Below are 19,865 nucleotides of genomic sequence, written 5' to 3' on the forward strand. Positions count from 1 at the left end.
AAGGAACACCAATTTTACTTGTTTATTTGTGCTCAGGCGTTAAATTTGTCGAAAATGTTCGGCGCTTCTAATGACTAACAGTAAGTCTGTTAGCCCAAGAAGAAGTTGACAGATATAAAAGGTTTAGTGATAATACTGGCTGGCATTCATTCAACGTTCATGCATTGGAGAAGCAGCAAGCATGTGCAATGTGCGGCCACAGCGAGCTGGAGGGAAGTAACCACTGGACAGATGCTTGTCACACAGATCTCTTGAAAAAGCACAGAACAAGAACACTGAATGTTGCATAATGCTAATCTAGCATCTTCAGTATGAATGTTAAAAAAAAAAAAGCAATAGTAGTGCTTGAAACAGTACAAATATTAGCATAGAGACCATTTTCTCATTCACCTGATAAACCTCCACAATGTTTTTACATTTACATTTTTGTTCGATGCATATTACACTGCTGGTGGATACTTCCTCACATGTGGCTGACAGACCTTGTAGTTTTCCAATTGTCCTAAACTCTGCACTCCAAATGTTTGCTAGCAGACAGATACACAAAAGTGACGAAATAGCCAAAATAGTGATAATCGCATGGTAATTGTTTAAAATGTGTCAAAATTGATCATTAAAACAGACAACTTTAAATGCATGTTTAAAGCATACTATCAAGGTACAGGACAGTAATATGATGAGCATTACCATTTAGTATAACGTGTCTTGAAATCCCCCACATATCTAATTAACATGATTCTTTTCATCTTTTTTCGACTGCTTGTCCTGTCCAGTGTCACGGCTGAGGCAGACAACGCCCATTATTCACAAGGAAACACATGATCCCTTTCCTTTAAACTGGTGGAATATGTTCACAATTGTGCAATATTGTGTCATTAAGAGTGGTTTGAATACGGTGGAGGAAATGAGGTGAGATCCACAGAACGTGGACGCAGTGATGTCAACCTCATCCACAGAGGACCTTTTGAATGGAGCAGCATCACTGCTTGTTTCTCTTCTGTTCCTGCAGAGTGCGCTGTAGCTCTCTTAGGTTCTCCGACAACAGCTGCACTTCATCAAGCCGACCGCTGAGCTTGGCATCGAAAATGTAGGCCCTGATGTTGTCGATCTGCTGCAGCAGCAGCTCTTCCTCTATCATGTCCACATCGGGTGGAGCCTCATCATCATAGTCAAAAGGGTTGGTCGAGGCAGGCTTAGAATGGTCCGAGGCCTCCATGAAGGGGTTGCTGTGGTCTGTATCTTCGTCTTCCTCAAAAGGGTTCCCAGGAACATGGTCACCCTGTGCCTCTTCCTCCGCTACCTCAAAAGGGTTGCCGGGAACATGGTCACTCTGTGCGTCCTTTTCCGCTACCTCAAAGGGGTTGCCGGGACCCTGGTCAGCCTGTGCATCGTCCTCTGCTACCTCAAAAGGGTTGATGGGAACATGGTCAGCCTGTGCGTCCTCCTCTGCCTTTGCTTCGTCAAAAGGGTCATATTCTTTCTTTTCATTTAAGCTTCTCAGCCGAGGAGGAGATTCTTCCTGGTTTACAGGTAAAGCAATAATGGAGCTCTCATCTTCTAGGGTGATATCGTCTTCTCTGCTGCCCGCTTCCTGAAAATTACCTTGAAGACTGATATCCAAAGTTCTCTCCCACGTGACGGCAGGTGGAATGGAGGCCACAGTGGGGCCCCTGTGCTCCCTCTCCTCTCGCTCCCAAGCCTCCAAACGGAGCAACTCACCCTGCTGCAAGTTCTCTTCTTCAGCCAGCTTCTGAGAGAGCGCGATGGCCAGGCTGGTCTGCTGCTGGTCATATTCATCCTGCAGCTGACGCAAGTTCTCCTCCAGCATCGCCACCTCATCTGCTTTCTGGGCTTCACGAGCCTGCCTAAGAAAGGACTGAATGTTGTTGATCTGCTGCAGGAGGGGGTCGTCCAGCTCACTGCGTGCATGGCCTGAGTCCGAAGAGGGCAACCAGCCTCCAGCTTTGGTCATGCGAGGCACTCTGGGGCCCTGAAGCAGCTCTCCGTTGGTGCTGGCAGGCACACGGTTCTTCTCAGACTCCTGCCTCCTCTTCGAGGCGTCCTGAACTGCCTGTGAGGCAAAAAAATATAAACAACTGGCGTGACCAGCAAAATGTCCACCAAACAACACCTTACCAGTCTCTCTTGTTGGAGTATTTTCTCCTGCTCCTCTTTTCTCTTTTCTTTAAGCTCCTCATATTTGTCCTTAGTTGGTAAGGACATGAGCCCCAACAGCTTCTCCTTTTAGGAAGAATAAATGTGTTGAATTATTTGTAATAATGATTGTTCAGTTATTTTCTGAGCTTCACCTGGACAAACAGTGTGGCTGTGTAGCGCACCATCTTCTGCAGCTGCAGCACCTTTGGATGCGGCTGTGGCTCGTCTTTTATTCCCAGAGTTAAAATCTTTTTACTGAGGAAAGACCGCAAAGGCTAAGGTTGATGTTAAACGAGTTCAACTTTGACGTTCAAAACCGATACCTTAGCGCATCAATCAGTTCGTAGTATTTCTGTACTTCCAGTCTAAGTCCACTTGCTGTGTCGAGATTGTATGTGGTCTCTCCAGCGCTATGGAAGAAGGCAGTCAGCATCAAATCATGTCAGAAATTGCAGTGAGATGAGCCCAAACGAGTGTCACCTGAGCGATTCAGCCATTCTGATATATTCTGGAGCCTTTTCATCCACCTTCTCCATGCACATCCTCAGCCTCTGAGAGGAAGTCACATGTCAGTGAACAACCACGTCAAGATGAATACAAAAGAGTAAATTCCTCAGACCTTCATGGTATGTTATAGGAAGACTGACCTCGTACAGTTTGACTATGTCAGGCACAAAGTCTTTCTCTTCCAATTTCTGCTGCCTCTTCAACAGTTTGTCCATACAGTGGTGGCAGCAGCGGATCTTATCGTCATCCTTCTCTTCCAACATGGAGGTGACGCTGCTCAGGCTGCTGATGCTGCCTCTCCTGGAGCCCATGCTGCTGCCACTGCCTATAGGGGGGGATTGAGACTGACTGTGTCTCCCGGGTACGCTTAGAGCCTCTCGTGTACCATTAATCAGCTTTTCTGTAAGAAAGCGAATGAAAGGGTGTACAAGTCATGTAATAAAAAGGAAATCATGTTAAAAAATTAAACACTGACACCATAAAGCACACATACACAATTTAATGATTCAATAAAAAAAAAGTTTCAAAAAGTCCGTAAAGATTATAACTCAAGTTAGATTGACAGTTGGTAAATCAGTTATATGCCTTGCTAGCTAAATAAAGTAATATTAAAGACATAGTATTTGCAGTTCTAAACTCCTGCACAATAACCAACATTGTTAAATGTCGGCATCAATCAAGTCTGAGCTGAATAAAGGGAGATTCTCATTGTTTTTATGTTATTACATAGATGTACATAATTTACAGTTGCACTCAAAATTATTAAACCTTTATTGTAAATTATGTGTATTTGCAAAGATTATGAACTTGCAGTGGTTTGCTTTAAACCAACACAAAAACCGTTTAAGGAGGACCTCTGATGAATTTTGTCTTTTGTGTCTTATAAATGTTACAATGTTGGATACTTCAGGTAAAAAATGCTAAAGCATCAAATTATAAGGTTCATGCATTTGGACCTGAGCTTAAACCTGGTTTTGGATGCCTCTGCCCATTGGGTTGGGTACAAAGCCCGTTTCCATATGAGTTGGGAAATTGTGTTAGATGTAAATATAAACGGAATACAATGATTTGCAAATCATTTTCAACCCATATTCAGTTGAATATGCTACAAAGACAACATAATTGATGTTCAAACTGATACATTTTTAAATTTAAATTTTTTTGAAAATAATCATTTACTTTAGAATTTGATGCCAGCAACACGTGACAAAGAAGTTGGAAAAGGTGGCAATAAATACTGATAAAGTTGAGGAATGCTCATCAAACACTTATTTGGAACATCCCACAGGTGTGCAGGCTAATTGGGAACAGGTGGGTGGCATGATTGGGTATAAAAACAGCTTCCCAAACAATGCTCAGTCTTTCACAAGAAAGGATGGGGCGAGGTACACCCCTTTGTACACAACTGCATGAGCAAAGAGTCAAACAGTTTAAGAACAACGTTTCTCAAAGTGCAATTGCAAGAAATTTAGGGATTTCAACATCTACGGTCCATAATATCATCAAAAGGTTCAGAGAATCTGGAGAAATCACTGCAGGCACGCGGCATGGCCGGAAACCAACATTGAATGACCGTGACCTTCGATCCCTCAGACGGCACTGTATCAAAAACCGACATCAATCTCTAAAGGTTATCACCACATGGGCTCAGGAACACTTCAGAAAACCACTGTCACTAAATACAGTTCGTCGCTACATCTGTAAGTGCAAGTTAAAGCTCTACTATGCAAAGCGAAAACCATTTATCAACAACATCCAGAAACGCCGCCGGCTTCTCTGGGCTCGAGATTATCTAAGATGGACTCATGCAAAGTGGAAAAGTGTTCTGTGGTCTGACGAGTCCATATTTCAAATTGTTTTTGGAAATATTCGACATCGTGTCATCCGGACCAAAGGGGAAGCGAACCATCCAGACTATTATTGACGCAAAGTTCAAAAGCCAGCATCTGTGATGGTATGGGGGTGCATTAGTGTCCAAGGCATGGGTAACTTACACATCTGTGAAAGCACCATTAATGCTGAAAGGTACATACAGGTTTTGGAACAACATATGCTGCCATCTAAGCGCCGTCTTTTTCATGGACGCCCCTGCTTATTTCATCAAGACAATGCCAAGCCACATTCAGCACGTGTTACAACAGCGTGGCTTCGTAAAAAAAGAGTGTGGGTACTTTCCTGGACTGCCTGCAGTCCAGACCTGTCTCCCATCGAAAATGTGTGGCGCATTATGAAGCGTAAAATACGACAGCGGAGACCCCGGACTGTTGAACGACTGAAGCTCTACATAAAACAAGAATGTGAAAGAATTCCACGTTCAAAGCTTCAACAATTAGTTCCCTCAGTTCCCAATCGTTTGAGTTTAGTTAAAAGAAAAGGTGATGTAACACAGTGGTGAACATGCCCTTTCCCAACTACATTGGCACGTGTTGCAGCCATGAAATTCTAAGTTAATTATTTGCAAAAAAAAAAAAGTTTATGAGTTTGAACATCAAATATCTTGTCTTTGTCGTGCATTCAATTGAATATGGGTTGAAAAGGATTTGCAAATCATTGTATTCCGTTTATATTTACATCTAACACAATTTCCCAACTCATATGGAAACGGGGTTTGTAATTAAAACATAACCCAAACCCTATAGTATTGTAGAAATGGTTAAACAATTATCACAATAAATCACATGCATTCTAAAAAAATCTACTTGACATTAGTCATCAGCTGCTGTTCATTATAATCAATAATATGATTTTAAAATATTTTCTTATACCCTCAAGCTCCATCTGACACTCCAATATTTTCCCTGACTTTATTAGTTATTCTTATGGTAATTGTTTGTTTAAAAAGTAACAACAGGCTAATATATATTTCACTCGTTCATGACCTCATCTGAGCTCTCTCAGTCCACCTGTCATTACTTCACCTGCCTCATTAATCGATGTACTATCATTCTACTGTAGGACTGTAATTTTAATTGCACATCATATTTAATGTAATTGTATACGTGTTGATAAATGGTTGAGTTTAATTTGGTATTGTCTTTGTGTTGTAATGTAACCGTTACTCACACTGATGTTACTCTTTTTAAAATAAAGTAGTCCTGCTGCTACTTCATTCTTTTTTTTAGTGGTGGCCGTTTGCTATATGGAAGGGGATGACAAAACATTTTAGCTAGAGTTGATGTTACTTGGGAACACTGACAAAGTTAGCAATTAAATCATGGAAAAGTGACCATGACAGAATTAAAATGACTTAACTCAAAATACATAGTTTCTAAATATGAATATAAACAAACAGCAAGACGTTATAAACAAGCAATATTCATGGCAAAGCTCTTGCTAGTGTCGTCTTCTTGAGTCTGCACTCCACTCCGTCTCTCTCTGGTTGGTGAAGGATGTCAAATGACGCTGTGTTGCGCTTTCAAAATAATAGATGGGTTATACTTGTATCGCGCTTTTCTACCTTCAAGGTACTCAAAGCGCTTTGACACTATTCACACACACACTTTTACACACTGATGGCGGGAGCTGCCATGCAAGGCCCTAACCACGACCCATCAGGAGCAAGGGTGAAGTGTCTTGCTCAAGGACACAAGGGACGTGACGAGGTTGGTAGAAGGTGGGGATTGAACCAGGAACCCTCAGGTTGCCGGCACGGCCACTCTCTCAACTGAGCCACGCCGGCCACGTAATAGCACATACAGGACTGTCTCAGAAAATTTTAATATTGTGATAAAGTCCTTTATTTTCTGTAATGCAAGTACAAAAACAAAAATGTCATACATTCTGGATTCATTACACATCAACTGAAATATTGCAAGCCTTTTATTATTTGAATATTGCTGATTATGGCATACAGCTTAAAAAAACTCAAAAATCGTATCTCAAAAAATTAGAATATTTCCTCAGACCAAGTAAAAAAAAGATTTATAACAGCAAAAATAAATCATCCATCCATCCATCCATTTTCTACCGCTTATTCCCTTTGGGGTCGCTGGAGCCTATCTCAGCTACAATCGGGCGGAAGGCGTTTACACCCTGGACAAGTCGCCACCTCATCGCAGGGCCAACACAGATAGACAGACAACATTCACACTCACATCCAAACATTTGAAAATGTCAATTAATGCACTCAGTACTTGGTTGGGAATCCTTTTGCATGGATTACTGCATCAATGCGGCGTGGCATGGAGGCAATCAGCCTGTGGCATTGCTGAGGTGGTATGGATGTCCAGGATGCTTCAATAGCGGCCTTTAGCTCATTTGCATTATTGGGTCTGGTGTCTTTTAGCTTCTTCTTCACAATACCCCACAAATTCTCTTTGGGGTTCAGGTCAGGGGAGTTGGCAGGCCAATCGAGGACAGTAATGCCATGGTCAGTACGCCAGTTACTGGTGGTTTTGGCACTGTGGGCAGGTGCCAGATCATGCTGGAAGATGAAATCATCATCTCCATAGAGCTTTTCAACAGATGGAAGCATGTAGTGCTCTAAAATCTCTTGGTACACAGCTGCATTGACTCTGGACTTGATAAAACACAGTGGACCAACACCAGCAGCTGACATGGCTACCCAAACCATTGCTGACTGTGGGAACTTCACACTGGATTTCAAGCAACTTGGATTTTGCTCCTCTACAGCCTTCCTCCAGACTCTAGCGCCTTGACTTCCAAATGAAATACAAAACTTGCTTTCGTCTGAAAACAGGACTTTGGACCACTCTGCAACTGTTCAGTGCTTCTTTTCCATAGCCAAAGTCAGACGCTTCTAGAGATTTTAGAGATTTTAGAGCACTACATGCTTCCATCTGTTGAAAAGCTCTATGGAGATGATGATTTCATTTTCCAGCATGATCTGGCACCTGCCCACAGTGCCAAAACCACCAGTAACAGGTGTGCTGACCATGGCATTACTGTCCTCGATTGGCCTGCCAACTCTCCTGACCTGAACCCTATAGAGAATGTGTGGGGTATTGTGAAGAAGAAGCTGAAAGACACCAGACCTAATAATGCAAATGAGCTGAAGGCCGCTATTAAAGCATACTGAGCATCCATACCACCTCAGCAATGCCACAGGCTGATTGCCTCCATGCCACGCCGCATTGATGCAGTAATCCGTGCAAAAGAATTCCCAACCAAGTACTGGGTGCATTAATTGACATTTTCAAATGTTTGATTTTGCTTTGCTGTTATAAATCTTTTTTTTATGACTTGGTCTGAGGAAATATTCTAATTTTTTGAGATACGATGTTTGAGTTTTCTTAAAATGTACGCCATAATCAGCAATATTAAAATAATAAAAGGCTTGCAATATTTCAGTTGATGTGTAATGAATCCAGAATGTATGACATTTTTGTTTTTTTTAATTGCATTACAGAAAATAAAGAAATTTATCACAATATTCTAATTTTTTGAGACAGTCCTGTATACCTCCGTGGTTTATTTTTTGAGAAGGACAAATGCGTCTTTCTCCAATATTGGGGGGGGGGGGCGCATTTGCAATCTGAAAATGCCTCCACCATACTGGTTATAAATGTGACTGTGGAGCAAAAAAGCATTTCCAAAACATACCAGAGTACAAAGAAAGGTTTTAGATTAATTAAAAATCACCAAAGGAATCCCAAAGCTGCCACAAATGATTAAAGGATGGGAAAAGCTGTGGGCAATCAGACTTTTGTGATTTTGGACTAAATCGGAAGTTTGACATCTTGGAGACGCCATCTACTCTGTAAAGCAAAGAATGATGACATTGAGGACCAGAAATAGACAGAGTGAAAAGTTTAAATGTGTTTTCGCTCGCTCAAACACAGACATTCTAATCTGGATTGTTTCCCTGGCTGCAAGCGACTTGGCAAGGTTTGCTTTGAGATTTTCCTCAAGTACAGTGCAGTGGAGAACCAACAAAGTAATTTCTTGTCTCTCGTGGACATACACCTGTTGTCTGTTGATTTGTGTTGGACTGACTGTGCTATCGCGTTTGCGAGAGCACCGAGGTCGTGGAACAGAGACATGCTGCAGGCTTACACACACATGCATTCACGTAAAATACACGCCGCACACACACGCTCCCCGCCCCCCATCCCACGTCTTTGACGCCTCACCCCACGTGGTATGACGGAAAACGGAGCAGCGCCCCTAGTGGCTAGCAGCTGTGGGCCAGATGCCCGCCCTCTCCCCTACTGTTGCAAGTCTTGTTGTTTCTGTGACAACGTGTATTTGTGCACGGTGGCAGAGGGGTTAGTGCATCTGCCTCACAATACGAAGGTCCTGAGTAGTCTTGGGTTCAATCCCGGGCTCGGGATCTTTCTGTGTGGAGTTTGCATGTTCTCCCCGTGACTGCGAGGGTTCCCTCCGGGTACTCCGGCTTCCTCCCACCTCCAAAGACATGCACCTGGGGATAGGTTGATTGGCAACACTAAATTGGCCCTAGTGTGTGAATGTGAGTGTGAATGTTGTCTGTCTATCTGTGTTGGCCCTGCGATGAGGTGGCGACTTGCCTTCCACCCGATTGTAGCTGAGATAAGCTCCAGCGCCCCCAAAAGGGAATAAGCGGTAGAAAATGGATGGATGGATGGATGGATGGGATGCTATCAAATAGTTTTTCTCGGCCCCAGTCTGAGATAGACTTTTTTTTGTTGCCCCACCTCCGTTTCCACCTTTTTTAACCACATTTTACTGGGCGCCGAAAGTGGCGACCCATCAGCGTTGCTGTTCTGTTACCCTGTACAATGTTTGTCTAATCTTGGACGGATTTGTGCTGAAAATTACATTTCGTTGTACTTGTGCAATGACAGTTAAAGAGCTGCTTTTTCTTCTTTTTGTATAAATAGTTCAACACAATATTACACAGCCGTCACTTTGTCTTTTTAAATGGGCCATCCATTGAAAGTGTATACTTTAGAAAATGGGGTGTAATTTCAAATGGTGGCTGCATAATTCTGAGAGAAACTGTTGGTCTTGGAGTGTTGCGTTCATACATACGAGCAAGAGGTAAGGGCACAGACTCCATGCACTTCCTGCACATGATGGAGCCACAAAGACGACAGTGGTGTCTTCTGTTCCGAATGTTGAACTTGTTTCCACAGTCCGGACAGAAAGGGACATCGGAGTCATTCACCCAGGACACGACAGACTTCTCAATGGCTGTAAAAGATGACGTGTTCAGTAATATTACCTTTGAAACATGTATCTATAGTACACAAGGAGCTTGCCTCTGATTTTGGCTGCGTCTGAGTTGGTCCTGTCAAAGGACGTTAGCTGAAAGGACATGTTTTACCTTCAGCTAATTGGAAAGAAAAAACACTTGCATTGTAATGACACAAGCACACCTTTTCCAGTCTGATGATGAGCTTGTTGACCTCGATGACATAATGATCGATCCTGGCAGCACGGTGTTTCTTAAAAAATTCCAAGTGATTTCTTGTCGCTCCTGCAAAAGAAGAGCAGAGTTAGAAATATGTATATGACTTGTTCCTCAATCATAGCACATTTATTCCAGTCTCACCAAGCTCCTGAGGCTCCCACATGTATGGGTCCACTCCACCATAATAGAAAGATTCATAACTGCCAGCATCTGGTCTGTCATCTCCATCCCTCTTCAGTAGCTTGTCTTTGGCTTTAATAGCCTTCTGGACCAAACCTATAGAAATGCAGACATGTATGATTGTATGCCTATGTATCTCTTTTTCAAGACCTATTTTTTTTAAATCATGTTTATATCTTTGAAATAACTGGTAGATTACAAAAAAGTATTTCGTCATACTCCGTAGCTGCTTGACAGTTGTTTGTTGATTACAGTTATCTTACTCATTGATAATAAATAAATCCTCCTCTGCTGTTTGCCAACTGTCCCATCCTCTGTTTTGTGGGTCACTTGGGTATGTGAGTGACAGGGAGAGAAGCTCTGACTTGCATGGAGACAAGTAGTTTATTTTCACTTCTGACTGCATGTAAAGATCTCTAGATCTGGAATATAAGACGATTGTATTTTCCACCCTTTTTTCTAAGGAAGGTCCTATATTCGGCCCAATACATCATTTACAGTATTGCTTTTCTCCACACCCCAAACAGCACATTTTTAACATGCCTTTTAAAAAGAAAAACACTTGTCTAGATAATAAATATTGTATGAAAAACTACACTACAAGTACAATATTTGTTTTAAGTAATGTACAGTAATAATATAGTACATCATTTACTTTGGAGAGAGGTTCCTTGTCTGGCAACATCAACTCTTCTGCCTCAGTATGGTGCAGAATAGCAAGTGCTATTCGTCAAGTCTGCTACACCATTTATTTTATTGATACCAATACCAATATCGTTATTCCTAATCGATACCGGTATTCATCGGTACTATATGTAATTGATGTGAAAAAATGTATTTTTGATTGCCATTTTTATTAACACAAGGGGTCCTACACCACCCACTTCACGTTACAGCTCTTCAGGGAAGTCTTAACACCTGCTTTTTAAGTCTTGAACAAGTCAACTATGTTTGCAGTGCAAGGCGCAATGCAATTGTTATATCATCTTCTTGTAAAGACCACACAGATCCATCCCGGTGTTTCTATCAATTACAATTACATTCAGTTGGAAAATAATATTTATGTATGGCATTCAAGTGCAGAGCACAGACCTTTCAAATATAATACTGGGGGTGTAACGATTTGTTTGAACAACGATTAGATTCAATTTAGAATTTGTCGTTGCGATTCATGGACAATAATATTTAGCAAACACAATTCAACCAGTGTGACTGTGAAATAAATACTAGATACAGTACACTACAGGTGAAGTTTCCTATGTTTCTGTTATTTTGTAAGGGAATTAAGTACAAATGAATTATGGATATAAACAAGCGCGTAAACAACAATGAATGACCAATGGGTTCACATTTTCAACATTCAAGCAATTTTCAATAAAACTACAGTAACCACAATTTTAAGAGTAGGTTTACCTGCTAAATAAAGTTGCCTAACCCAAGCATTCACTATCTGTTCTCTGCCCTGGCGAGCGGAAGCATTCCTCTTTGATTCATCTCTTGTATTTCTTTCTTTCTGATGAAATAACCTTTACATGGGTGCCAGTTGTTGTGTTCTGGAAGTCGGTGCGTCGCCGTAACTTGCTCCACTGTCACTTCTGTTGCGTCGGTCGCGTCTTCAAGTTGTGTTGGGGCTTTTATGTGTTATGTCGTTTGTCTTTGTTGTAGCTTTGTCAAAAAGAGCTACCGAACGCACGCATGCATGCACATCTGTAACCCACCAGGATCGGTCCCTGCCTTTTCGCCTTCAGTACTCAAACCTGGGTGCTATCCACCGAGATGAAAGCCCAAACTGACATCGCAATACCCAGCATTGTTCTTTGAAGTTGTCAGGGATTGAGGTTTACCAACGTACACATGGCCCAGCCACACTGCTGGCCTCTGTTACACATCAACACTAAAGTTTTCCTCAAAACAAATTACAATCAAAATTGACTACATTGTGTAGACTTTGTTACTGGTGCTAAAAGTAAGTAATTGTTTTACATTATATTTCTTTCATTGTGCCTCCTGACCAGTAAGCATGTAGACACTTACAACAATGATGCAAATAAGGGTAACCTACTTGGTATACATCTCTATGACACGCTCTGTCGTGTTTTTGATTATTTCTTTCTTTAATTTAATTAAATTCAATGATTCTACTTATTTTTCTCAGCACTGTCCTTCACACTCACTTTAGTCTTTTCAATGGTTAGAAAAACAAACTAACGTTGATTCTTAGCTATAAGTTAATGTCCGGTCGGATCTTAAGGGGTTCACTATGACATTCGCTACGCCCACTAATGGCATGGATGCTTCTATCTCATATTTTTGCTTGCAGCTTAAAGCATAACAATTAGCCGAAAGACAGCTCTTAACTCTAAACCATACCCCAAAGTGTGGCTTCTTAAATGTAATATATATTCATACTGACCTTCTTTTAAGATCACTAGGTGTATCCTGAACTAATATTGATATTGAATATCAGTCTGATATAATCAAAACAAGTATCAGATTATATCAGCTTGCATCCAAACTTTCTGATTTTAGCTCAAATACAAGCAGTCCTGCAACACATTTATTTGCTAACAGCTACAGTAAATGTCTGACCTCTAATAAGCACACAAGGTTGGTCTTTTCTTGTATTTTAGTGAAGTCATTTAAAAAAGGTAAACATGGTAGACTTATAGGTTGCTAGAAGCTTGCAGCTACACACCAGCTAAGTACACAATAGCAAACAAGCTATATATACACATATGTCCTTAATTGAACAATATTTCAGTCTAAAACACCACATTTGTCAATATAAACAAGTATCAAATAATTATATTTGCATGTTACTTGCATAATGAAGTCTCCAACACAGAAGCATATTAAAGTATCCAGAAACAAACGTGTGTGCATCATTCAGCCTACTGAGCTTGATAAATTGTTGTGACTAAGAGGTGCTGCCAAAAAAAAAAAAATTACTACCCCACTTCAACCTAAAGACAGCATAAATCCATTCCAGATGGATAATAATAAATAGATTTCTGTTTTTCATACCTACCATTGTTCTGTTTGACGAATCTCACTTGATCAAACCATTTCTAACATTCCACTCTACAAAATAATAAAAGTATGTATGATTCTTCCTAATATTGTACTGTATCAATATTGGTATCGTATCTAAAGTGAAAAAGTTGTATCGCAAAAAACCCTAAAGCTCACACAATCATTGACAGCATGTCTGCAAGACTAATTAGTTGTCACATATGATTGTTATTGGCCCTAATTAGAGGAACTATATTATTTACGTTTAGGCTATTAGTGTTTCACACTGTGTTTGGCCCGTGGAACATTGGCACTTTCACTTTGACTCTTGTTGGTAAAAATGTAAGGCACCCCTGCTCTAAACACTCTAAAGTTGAGGTACCACTGTACATGCAGTTAAATGGCTGAAGTGCCCAAAGTGAATTGTTATGTTTCATTCACCCACCAATGTATGACTTCCCAAACGTAAGACTTATTCATGTTGACCTCTTTCAAGCTCATACAATCATTGATGGTATATCCGCAAGCTTAACTAGTTGCCATCGATCGAATTTAATGATCTTACTACTCCTTTAAAAATGGTGGTATGGGGCTAAATCCTAACTCATGGTGCTGCTTAACACTTGAAATCACTGCGATTTGGACCGCAGCCCATCTGCATATTTTCCCTTCGACCCTTTGAGGCAAAAAGTCTGGGCACCCCTGCTCCAAACACTCTAAAGCAGTGGTGCCCAACCACCGGTCCGAGGACCGGTATCGGTTTGTGACGCATATGCTACTAGGCCGCAGAGAAACATTAAATAATTTGTAAACGACTGCAAACAACTTAACTTTCTGTCCCACTAGACACACCAATAAGCCTGTTTATAGATGTACAATATAACTCCTCACAGGAAGTTGCCATTTGTTATATTTGTTATAACTCTGTGACATGATACAATGCACATTAATGAACATATGCAATATAAATATGCCAAGTAAAATTCCTAGTTTGTGAACCAGTTCTCAAACAATGGCAATAAAAACTCTTCTGATTCTGATTCATGCTATAAACCACAAGTGGCTTTACAAATAAAGGAAGCTAGCTCATAAATGTGCCAAAGGCTGATTTCCATCTGCAGGTTGATGGTAACCTGCTGGGGATCTCGTTGCAAAGAAACAAGCCCTGGGCTACCACTAATTCAGCGTTATAGTGAGTTGTATTTTTCATGCACTTATTCTTGCTGTATTTATTTGGCACAAGTGAAAAGCCGGTTCCTGAAAATAATACCTACATTAAACCGGTCCGTGGTGCAAAAAAGGTTGCTAAAGTGAGGTACCACTGTACATGCAATTAAGTGGCAGATTGGTTATAATGCTGATGTTCACCGCTACAGTACCAGAGCTTCAACTCAAAGTCTACTTGCATTACCACGACCAAGGACTAATTCAATGAAAAGCACTGTTGTATACAGAGGCATTTCATTATGGAATACTCTTTATTTAAATATTAGGACTATTCCCAGTAAAAAAAAAAAGCATTTAGGAAACATGTAAAGTCACTTTTTAGACTTAAGAGTTAAGCTTTCATGTTATCGTTTTTTTTTTTTTTCTCTTTCCCTTTTTCCTTTCTTTTATTGTAACTGGATTTGCGTATGCTCTGTAACTGGATCTGTGTACTGTTTTTTTTTATTATTTTGAGAATTTTATTTTTCTTTTATTATAACTGAATCTGCGTATGTTCTGTAACTGTATCTGTGTACTGGGTCAGCGTGGCGCGGTTTGGAGAGTGGCCGTGGGTTCCTGATTCAATCCTAAGCTTCTACCAACCTCGTCACGTCCGTTGTGTCCTTGAGCAAGACACTTCACCCTTGCTCCTGATGGGTCGTGGTTAGCGCCTTGCATGGCAGCTCCCTGTGAATGTGTGTGTGAATGGGTGAATGTGGAAATAGTGTCAAAGCGCTTTGAGTACCTTGTAGGTAGAGAAGCGCTATACAAGTATAACCCATTTACTGTTATTTTATTGTATTATTTTGAGAATTTTATTTTCCTTCTCCTTTCTTTTATTTGTAATTGGATTTGTGTATTTTTTGTAACTGGAGCTGTGTATTACTATTTTACTTTGAACTAGGGCTGGGCGATATCGATATACGCGATATATCGCGGGTTTGTCTCTGTGCGATATAGAAAATGACTATATCATGATATTCGAGTATACGTTCTCACGCATGCTGCTGGCATTACACGACAGGCTCTTTCCACTCCTTCTTGTGTCTCCTTCTCACAGACAGCAAGCGCACCTTCTACATATGTCACATACTGTCACGTCATACGTCACATACGTATACGCCCTCGCAAAGCAGAGAGGTAGCAGCATGGCTAAAGTTAGCTGTGGTGCGAGTGATAATACGAGAGAAAGAAGGTGCGAATCTGGTAACAAATGAAGGAAGAATTAATTCCCAAGAAAAACAGCAGGGGGTTCGTCGTCTGGCGGTGGTTTGGCTTCAAGTGGGAATATGTCGAACAGACAACCGTAATTTGTCAAGTGTGGAGCAAAAGCGTTTCTACAAAAAGTAGCATTACTGCTAATATGTAGCATCATTTGAAAAGTCACCTGCTAGAGATTGAAGAGTGCTTGAAACTCATCAACATCTCCATTCGGTGCCACACGCCCACACCATCAAAATGCAGAGGCAAACATTTCCAGATCAACACCGTATGAAAAAAAGAGTCGACAACAAAAGGAGATAATGTCCGCAGGAACCTACCACATAGCGAAGGACGAACACTATTTGATTTCCTATTATGCAGCTCATTTTTATTTGACACTTATTGAAATATCTTGTGTGACATCATGTTTTTTTAAACTATTGTAGTGGTGTTCTGTACAAAAAGTGCACTTTAATTTAGTGTTGTTTTGATAAGTCATCTTAGTGACACCATGCACAAAAGTGCACTAATAGCTTGTTCTCAAAATGTCTCTGACAATCTTGCACTTTCTGTTTTGGAAATGACATGAATGTTTGTGCCACTGCTTAATAACTGTTTGATAAATACACTTTTGGTAAATTGACTTAGTTGTGATTTCCCTCTCTGCATGAAAGTTTAAAATGAGCATATATTAATGCAGTAGGAACAAGAATGTTTTAATGTAGACACATATAATCATCATACTGGTGTGATTATATGCATCAAGTGTTCATTCAAGGCTAAGGCAAAATATAGAGATATGTATCATGTATCGCGATATGGCCTAAAAATATTGAGATATTAAAAAAAGGCCATATCGCCCAGCCCTACTATGAACTTTTGAAAAGGACCCCAGGAAGACTAGCGTAGGCTAATGGGGATCCTCAATAAACAATAAACAATTTATCATCAGTGCATATCATATGTTGTCTCTGGATGCAATAACATCACCAGCCCTATTCAAACTTAAACTACCAGCACAAAAGATGTGACCTACTTTTCAGTTGCCCTCGAACGTGGCGGTCATCCCCAGAATGCTCCTCTTCATAATGGCCTTGGAGTTGGTAGAACGACTGCAGGTCCTTCAGACACAGTGGACAAAGGAAGCCTTCCTTCACCTCACCTGTGCCCTCAAAAGGGGTTGGGTAGCTCGAAGCCATGATGGCGGCAGCCCGTGTTGTGCAAGGAGGAGGGCGACGAGGCAGTCCTTCTCCACTCCTTGTGTCACAGGGAGTGCAAACCATGCCATGATAGCTCCATCACACTGCAAACCAACGTCAATAAGACAACGCAGTTAGGAGTAACAGGTGTAGTGAATGGAGCACTTGTGGACGCTCATGTAAGGTTAGCCGTTCGAACCCCCGCTGTGAAACAATGTATAATATGTATTTAACACACTCCATTCTGATAGAATATATGAAGCATAACAAAAAGCTCCAGTTGTCTTTGAATAAAATGTAGTTGAAGTGTTCGCAGTGGTATTCGAAGGGTGCAGCGTTAGCTTAAAATGCTAACAACAAGTCTTGCTATCTTTCGCTGTCACCGTGGCTAATAAACAAAGTCTTCTTCCCACAACAATATAAAAACGGATTATTAATAAGGATGTGCTGTTTATACTTACAGTTTAACCATACAATAACCGCTTTGTCACTGTTTGGACTCAGTTTGACAGCTCACCAACATCCGCGGTAGCGAACCTGTCTGATCATGTGACATTGCGCGGCAGTACGGAAAGCAATGAGGGTCGAAACGCTCCAAATTCGAAACAAGCGCTATTAAAATAAGACATAACCTGGTACTGTAAAGTATTGCAACTTTGGTGCACGATGATCATGTTCTATGCGTATTGTATTTAAAGTTAACAACTTCCTACTTCCACTATTAATACTGTTTAACAGTCGAAATGAGATATCTAACGCTATCGAGCATGCACACGCATGCGCATAAAGACTACATGTTTTTTTTCGAGTTAAATACCATTTGAATTGACTTGACAATGGCGCTCAAAGTAAGTGATTATTTTTGTTGTATATTTTAGTTGATATCTAAATTGACGTTTCGAAATTTAAAGTATCATTTTGGATGTATTATGTGCTTTTGAAGAAGGAAGAATGTGATGATAGACGATACAAAATGGGGTCCTAATTTGGCATTAACTTGACTAACCGTGTTAGACGAGAAAGGTCGAACATGGAGGTGGAAAACATTTGACTTTGGGGGCTGTTTCTTAGGACATGAATATTCACAGCAACTCAGGGACTAATAAACAGTACCCCAGAATGTTGGATGATATTGAATATTGGTTGTGATATAGTGTCAATGCCATGTTGGAAGGCCTATAGATACACGGCAAAGGCCACTAATGTGATGTTCAAGCACATTAGGATCTTGGAGTGGCCTCATATTTGTAGAGGGACGTGAAACTTAAAGTTGCCAAGTGACAGCTCTAAACCAGGGGTTCCCAAAGTAACTTATTTTGTTTCACCTGCTTCCCAAATGTAATACATATTCACATAACCTCTTTCTAGCTCACACAATCATTGATGATATATGCCATTGATCAAATTTAATGATCTTACTACTACTTTAAATATGGTGGTATGGGGCTAAATCTTAACTCAGGGTGCTGCTTAACACTTAAAATGACTGCGTTTGGACTGCAGCCCATTGGCACATTTTCCCTTTGACCCTTGGAGCAACACGTTTGGGCACCCCTACTCATGATTTGAAAGATATTTGTTTAGATGAGTACACCAAAGTTTTTTTCCTGAGATGTGTGCAAGATTGGTGATTAACTACAGGAAACGTCTGAACTCAGCACAAAAGTTTCTCTACTAAATATTTAAAGTGGACCTATTATGAAAAACCAACTTTTATTACCTATTGGCACCTGTTTTGTGTATTTGGGATCTGCATAAGTCCTAAAAAATGTATATAAACCATGGAGGCATGGTGGAGATAATTATAAAACAATCCTACCTTTCTTCACACTTCCCTCAAACGAGCCATATGAAATTGTTTTTTCCTATTGATGACGTCAACGGATATCTCCAATTATGGCAGAGATTTACACAAAGATCTGTGCAAAGCTGTAGTCCAGTGTTTTTCAACCACTGTGCCGCGGTGAGATACAGTCTGGTGTGCCGTGGGAGATTATCTAATTTCACCGATTTGGGGTAAAAAATATTTTTTGCAAACCAGTAATTATAGTCTGTAAATAATGTGTTGTTGTTGAGTGTCAGTGCTGTCTAGAGCTCGGCAGAGTAACCGTGTAATACTCTTCCATATCAGTAGGTGGCAGCAGGTAGCTACTAAGTCGAAACAGCGGGAGGCAGTGTGCAGGTAAAAGGGTGTCTAATGCTTAAACCAAAAATAAACAAAAGGTGAGTGCCCCTAAGAAAAGGCATTGAAGCTTAGGGAAGGCTATGCAGAACAAAATTAAAACTGAAGTGGCTACAAAGTAAACAAAAACAGAATGCTGGACGACAGCAAAGACTTACTGTGGAGCAAAGATGGCGTCCACAATGTAACATCCGAACATGGCATGACAATCGACAATGTCCCCACGAAGAAGGATAAAAACAAAGTAGATCCAGGAAATATCGCTCAAAGGAAGACCTGAAACTGCTCCAGGAAAATACCAAAAAAAGAGAAAAAGCCACCAAAATTGGAGCGCAAGACAAGAACTAAAACACTACACACTGAAAAACAGCAAAAAACTCAAAATAAGTCACGGCGTGATGTGACAGGTGGTGACAGTACACCTACTTTGAGACAAGAGCTATGTTGATGCATGCTTGGTTATGCTTTAAAGTCATATCCAACAATTGCGACAACGACTTTTTACTGTCAACTGCGTTTCGTTGTTTAATGATTTCTGCTGGTGGTGTGCCTCCTCATTTTGTCAACACAAAAAATGTGCCTTGGCTCAAAAAAGGTTGAAAATCACTGCTGTAGTCAGTAATCTTGTTGTGGGGCAGACTGGTTCGTACATGCACATGCATCCTCCACTTCTGCCATTTCTAATACAAAGTAGCGTATAGTTCTAACTTATATCTGTATGACATACAGTGTTTCCCACAGGACAGGCATCTATTTGTGGTGGTGTGGTCGGCGGGGGGGGGGGGGGGGGGGGGGGGGGGCGGCAGCGGCGATGACCAAGAAGAACGCGGAGTTGGAATATAATTACAACATTTTATGTACATAT

The 19,865-nt window shown here is 40.8% G+C and overlaps 1 protein-coding gene across 2 annotated transcripts; it reads right to left on the reverse strand.

Moving 5' to 3' along the window:
* Positions 1–8: 8 nt before the first annotated feature.
* On the reverse strand, positions 9–19,759 carry rbsn (rabenosyn, RAB effector). Of its 2 annotated transcripts, none has more exons than XM_061982072.1 (12): positions 19,159–19,759; positions 16,656–16,922; positions 10,160–10,294; positions 9,984–10,084; positions 9,867–9,912; positions 9,637–9,798; positions 2,805–3,064; positions 2,638–2,708; positions 2,481–2,567; positions 2,310–2,412; positions 2,137–2,241; positions 9–2,071 (listed from the first exon to the last, which is right to left on the reverse strand). In XM_061982072.1, exons 2-12 carry the CDS (start codon positions 16,900–16,902, stop codon positions 980–982), a joined length of 2,409 nt encoding a protein of 802 aa, XP_061838056.1. In that variant the 5' UTR covers positions 16,903–16,922; positions 19,159–19,759; the 3' UTR covers positions 9–979. The 2 variants fall into 2 exon arrangements, with proteins under 2 accessions (XP_061838056.1, XP_061838047.1); XM_061982063.1 differs by lacking the exon at positions 19,159–19,759 and adding an exon at positions 17,280–17,465.
* Between the last annotated feature and the right edge of the window lie 106 nt (positions 19,760–19,865).

This window comes from Nerophis lumbriciformis, linkage group LG01 (genome assembly GCF_033978685.3).
Source record: "Nerophis lumbriciformis linkage group LG01, RoL_Nlum_v2.1, whole genome shotgun sequence".
Taxonomy (NCBI): domain Eukaryota; kingdom Metazoa; phylum Chordata; class Actinopteri; order Syngnathiformes; family Syngnathidae; genus Nerophis; species Nerophis lumbriciformis.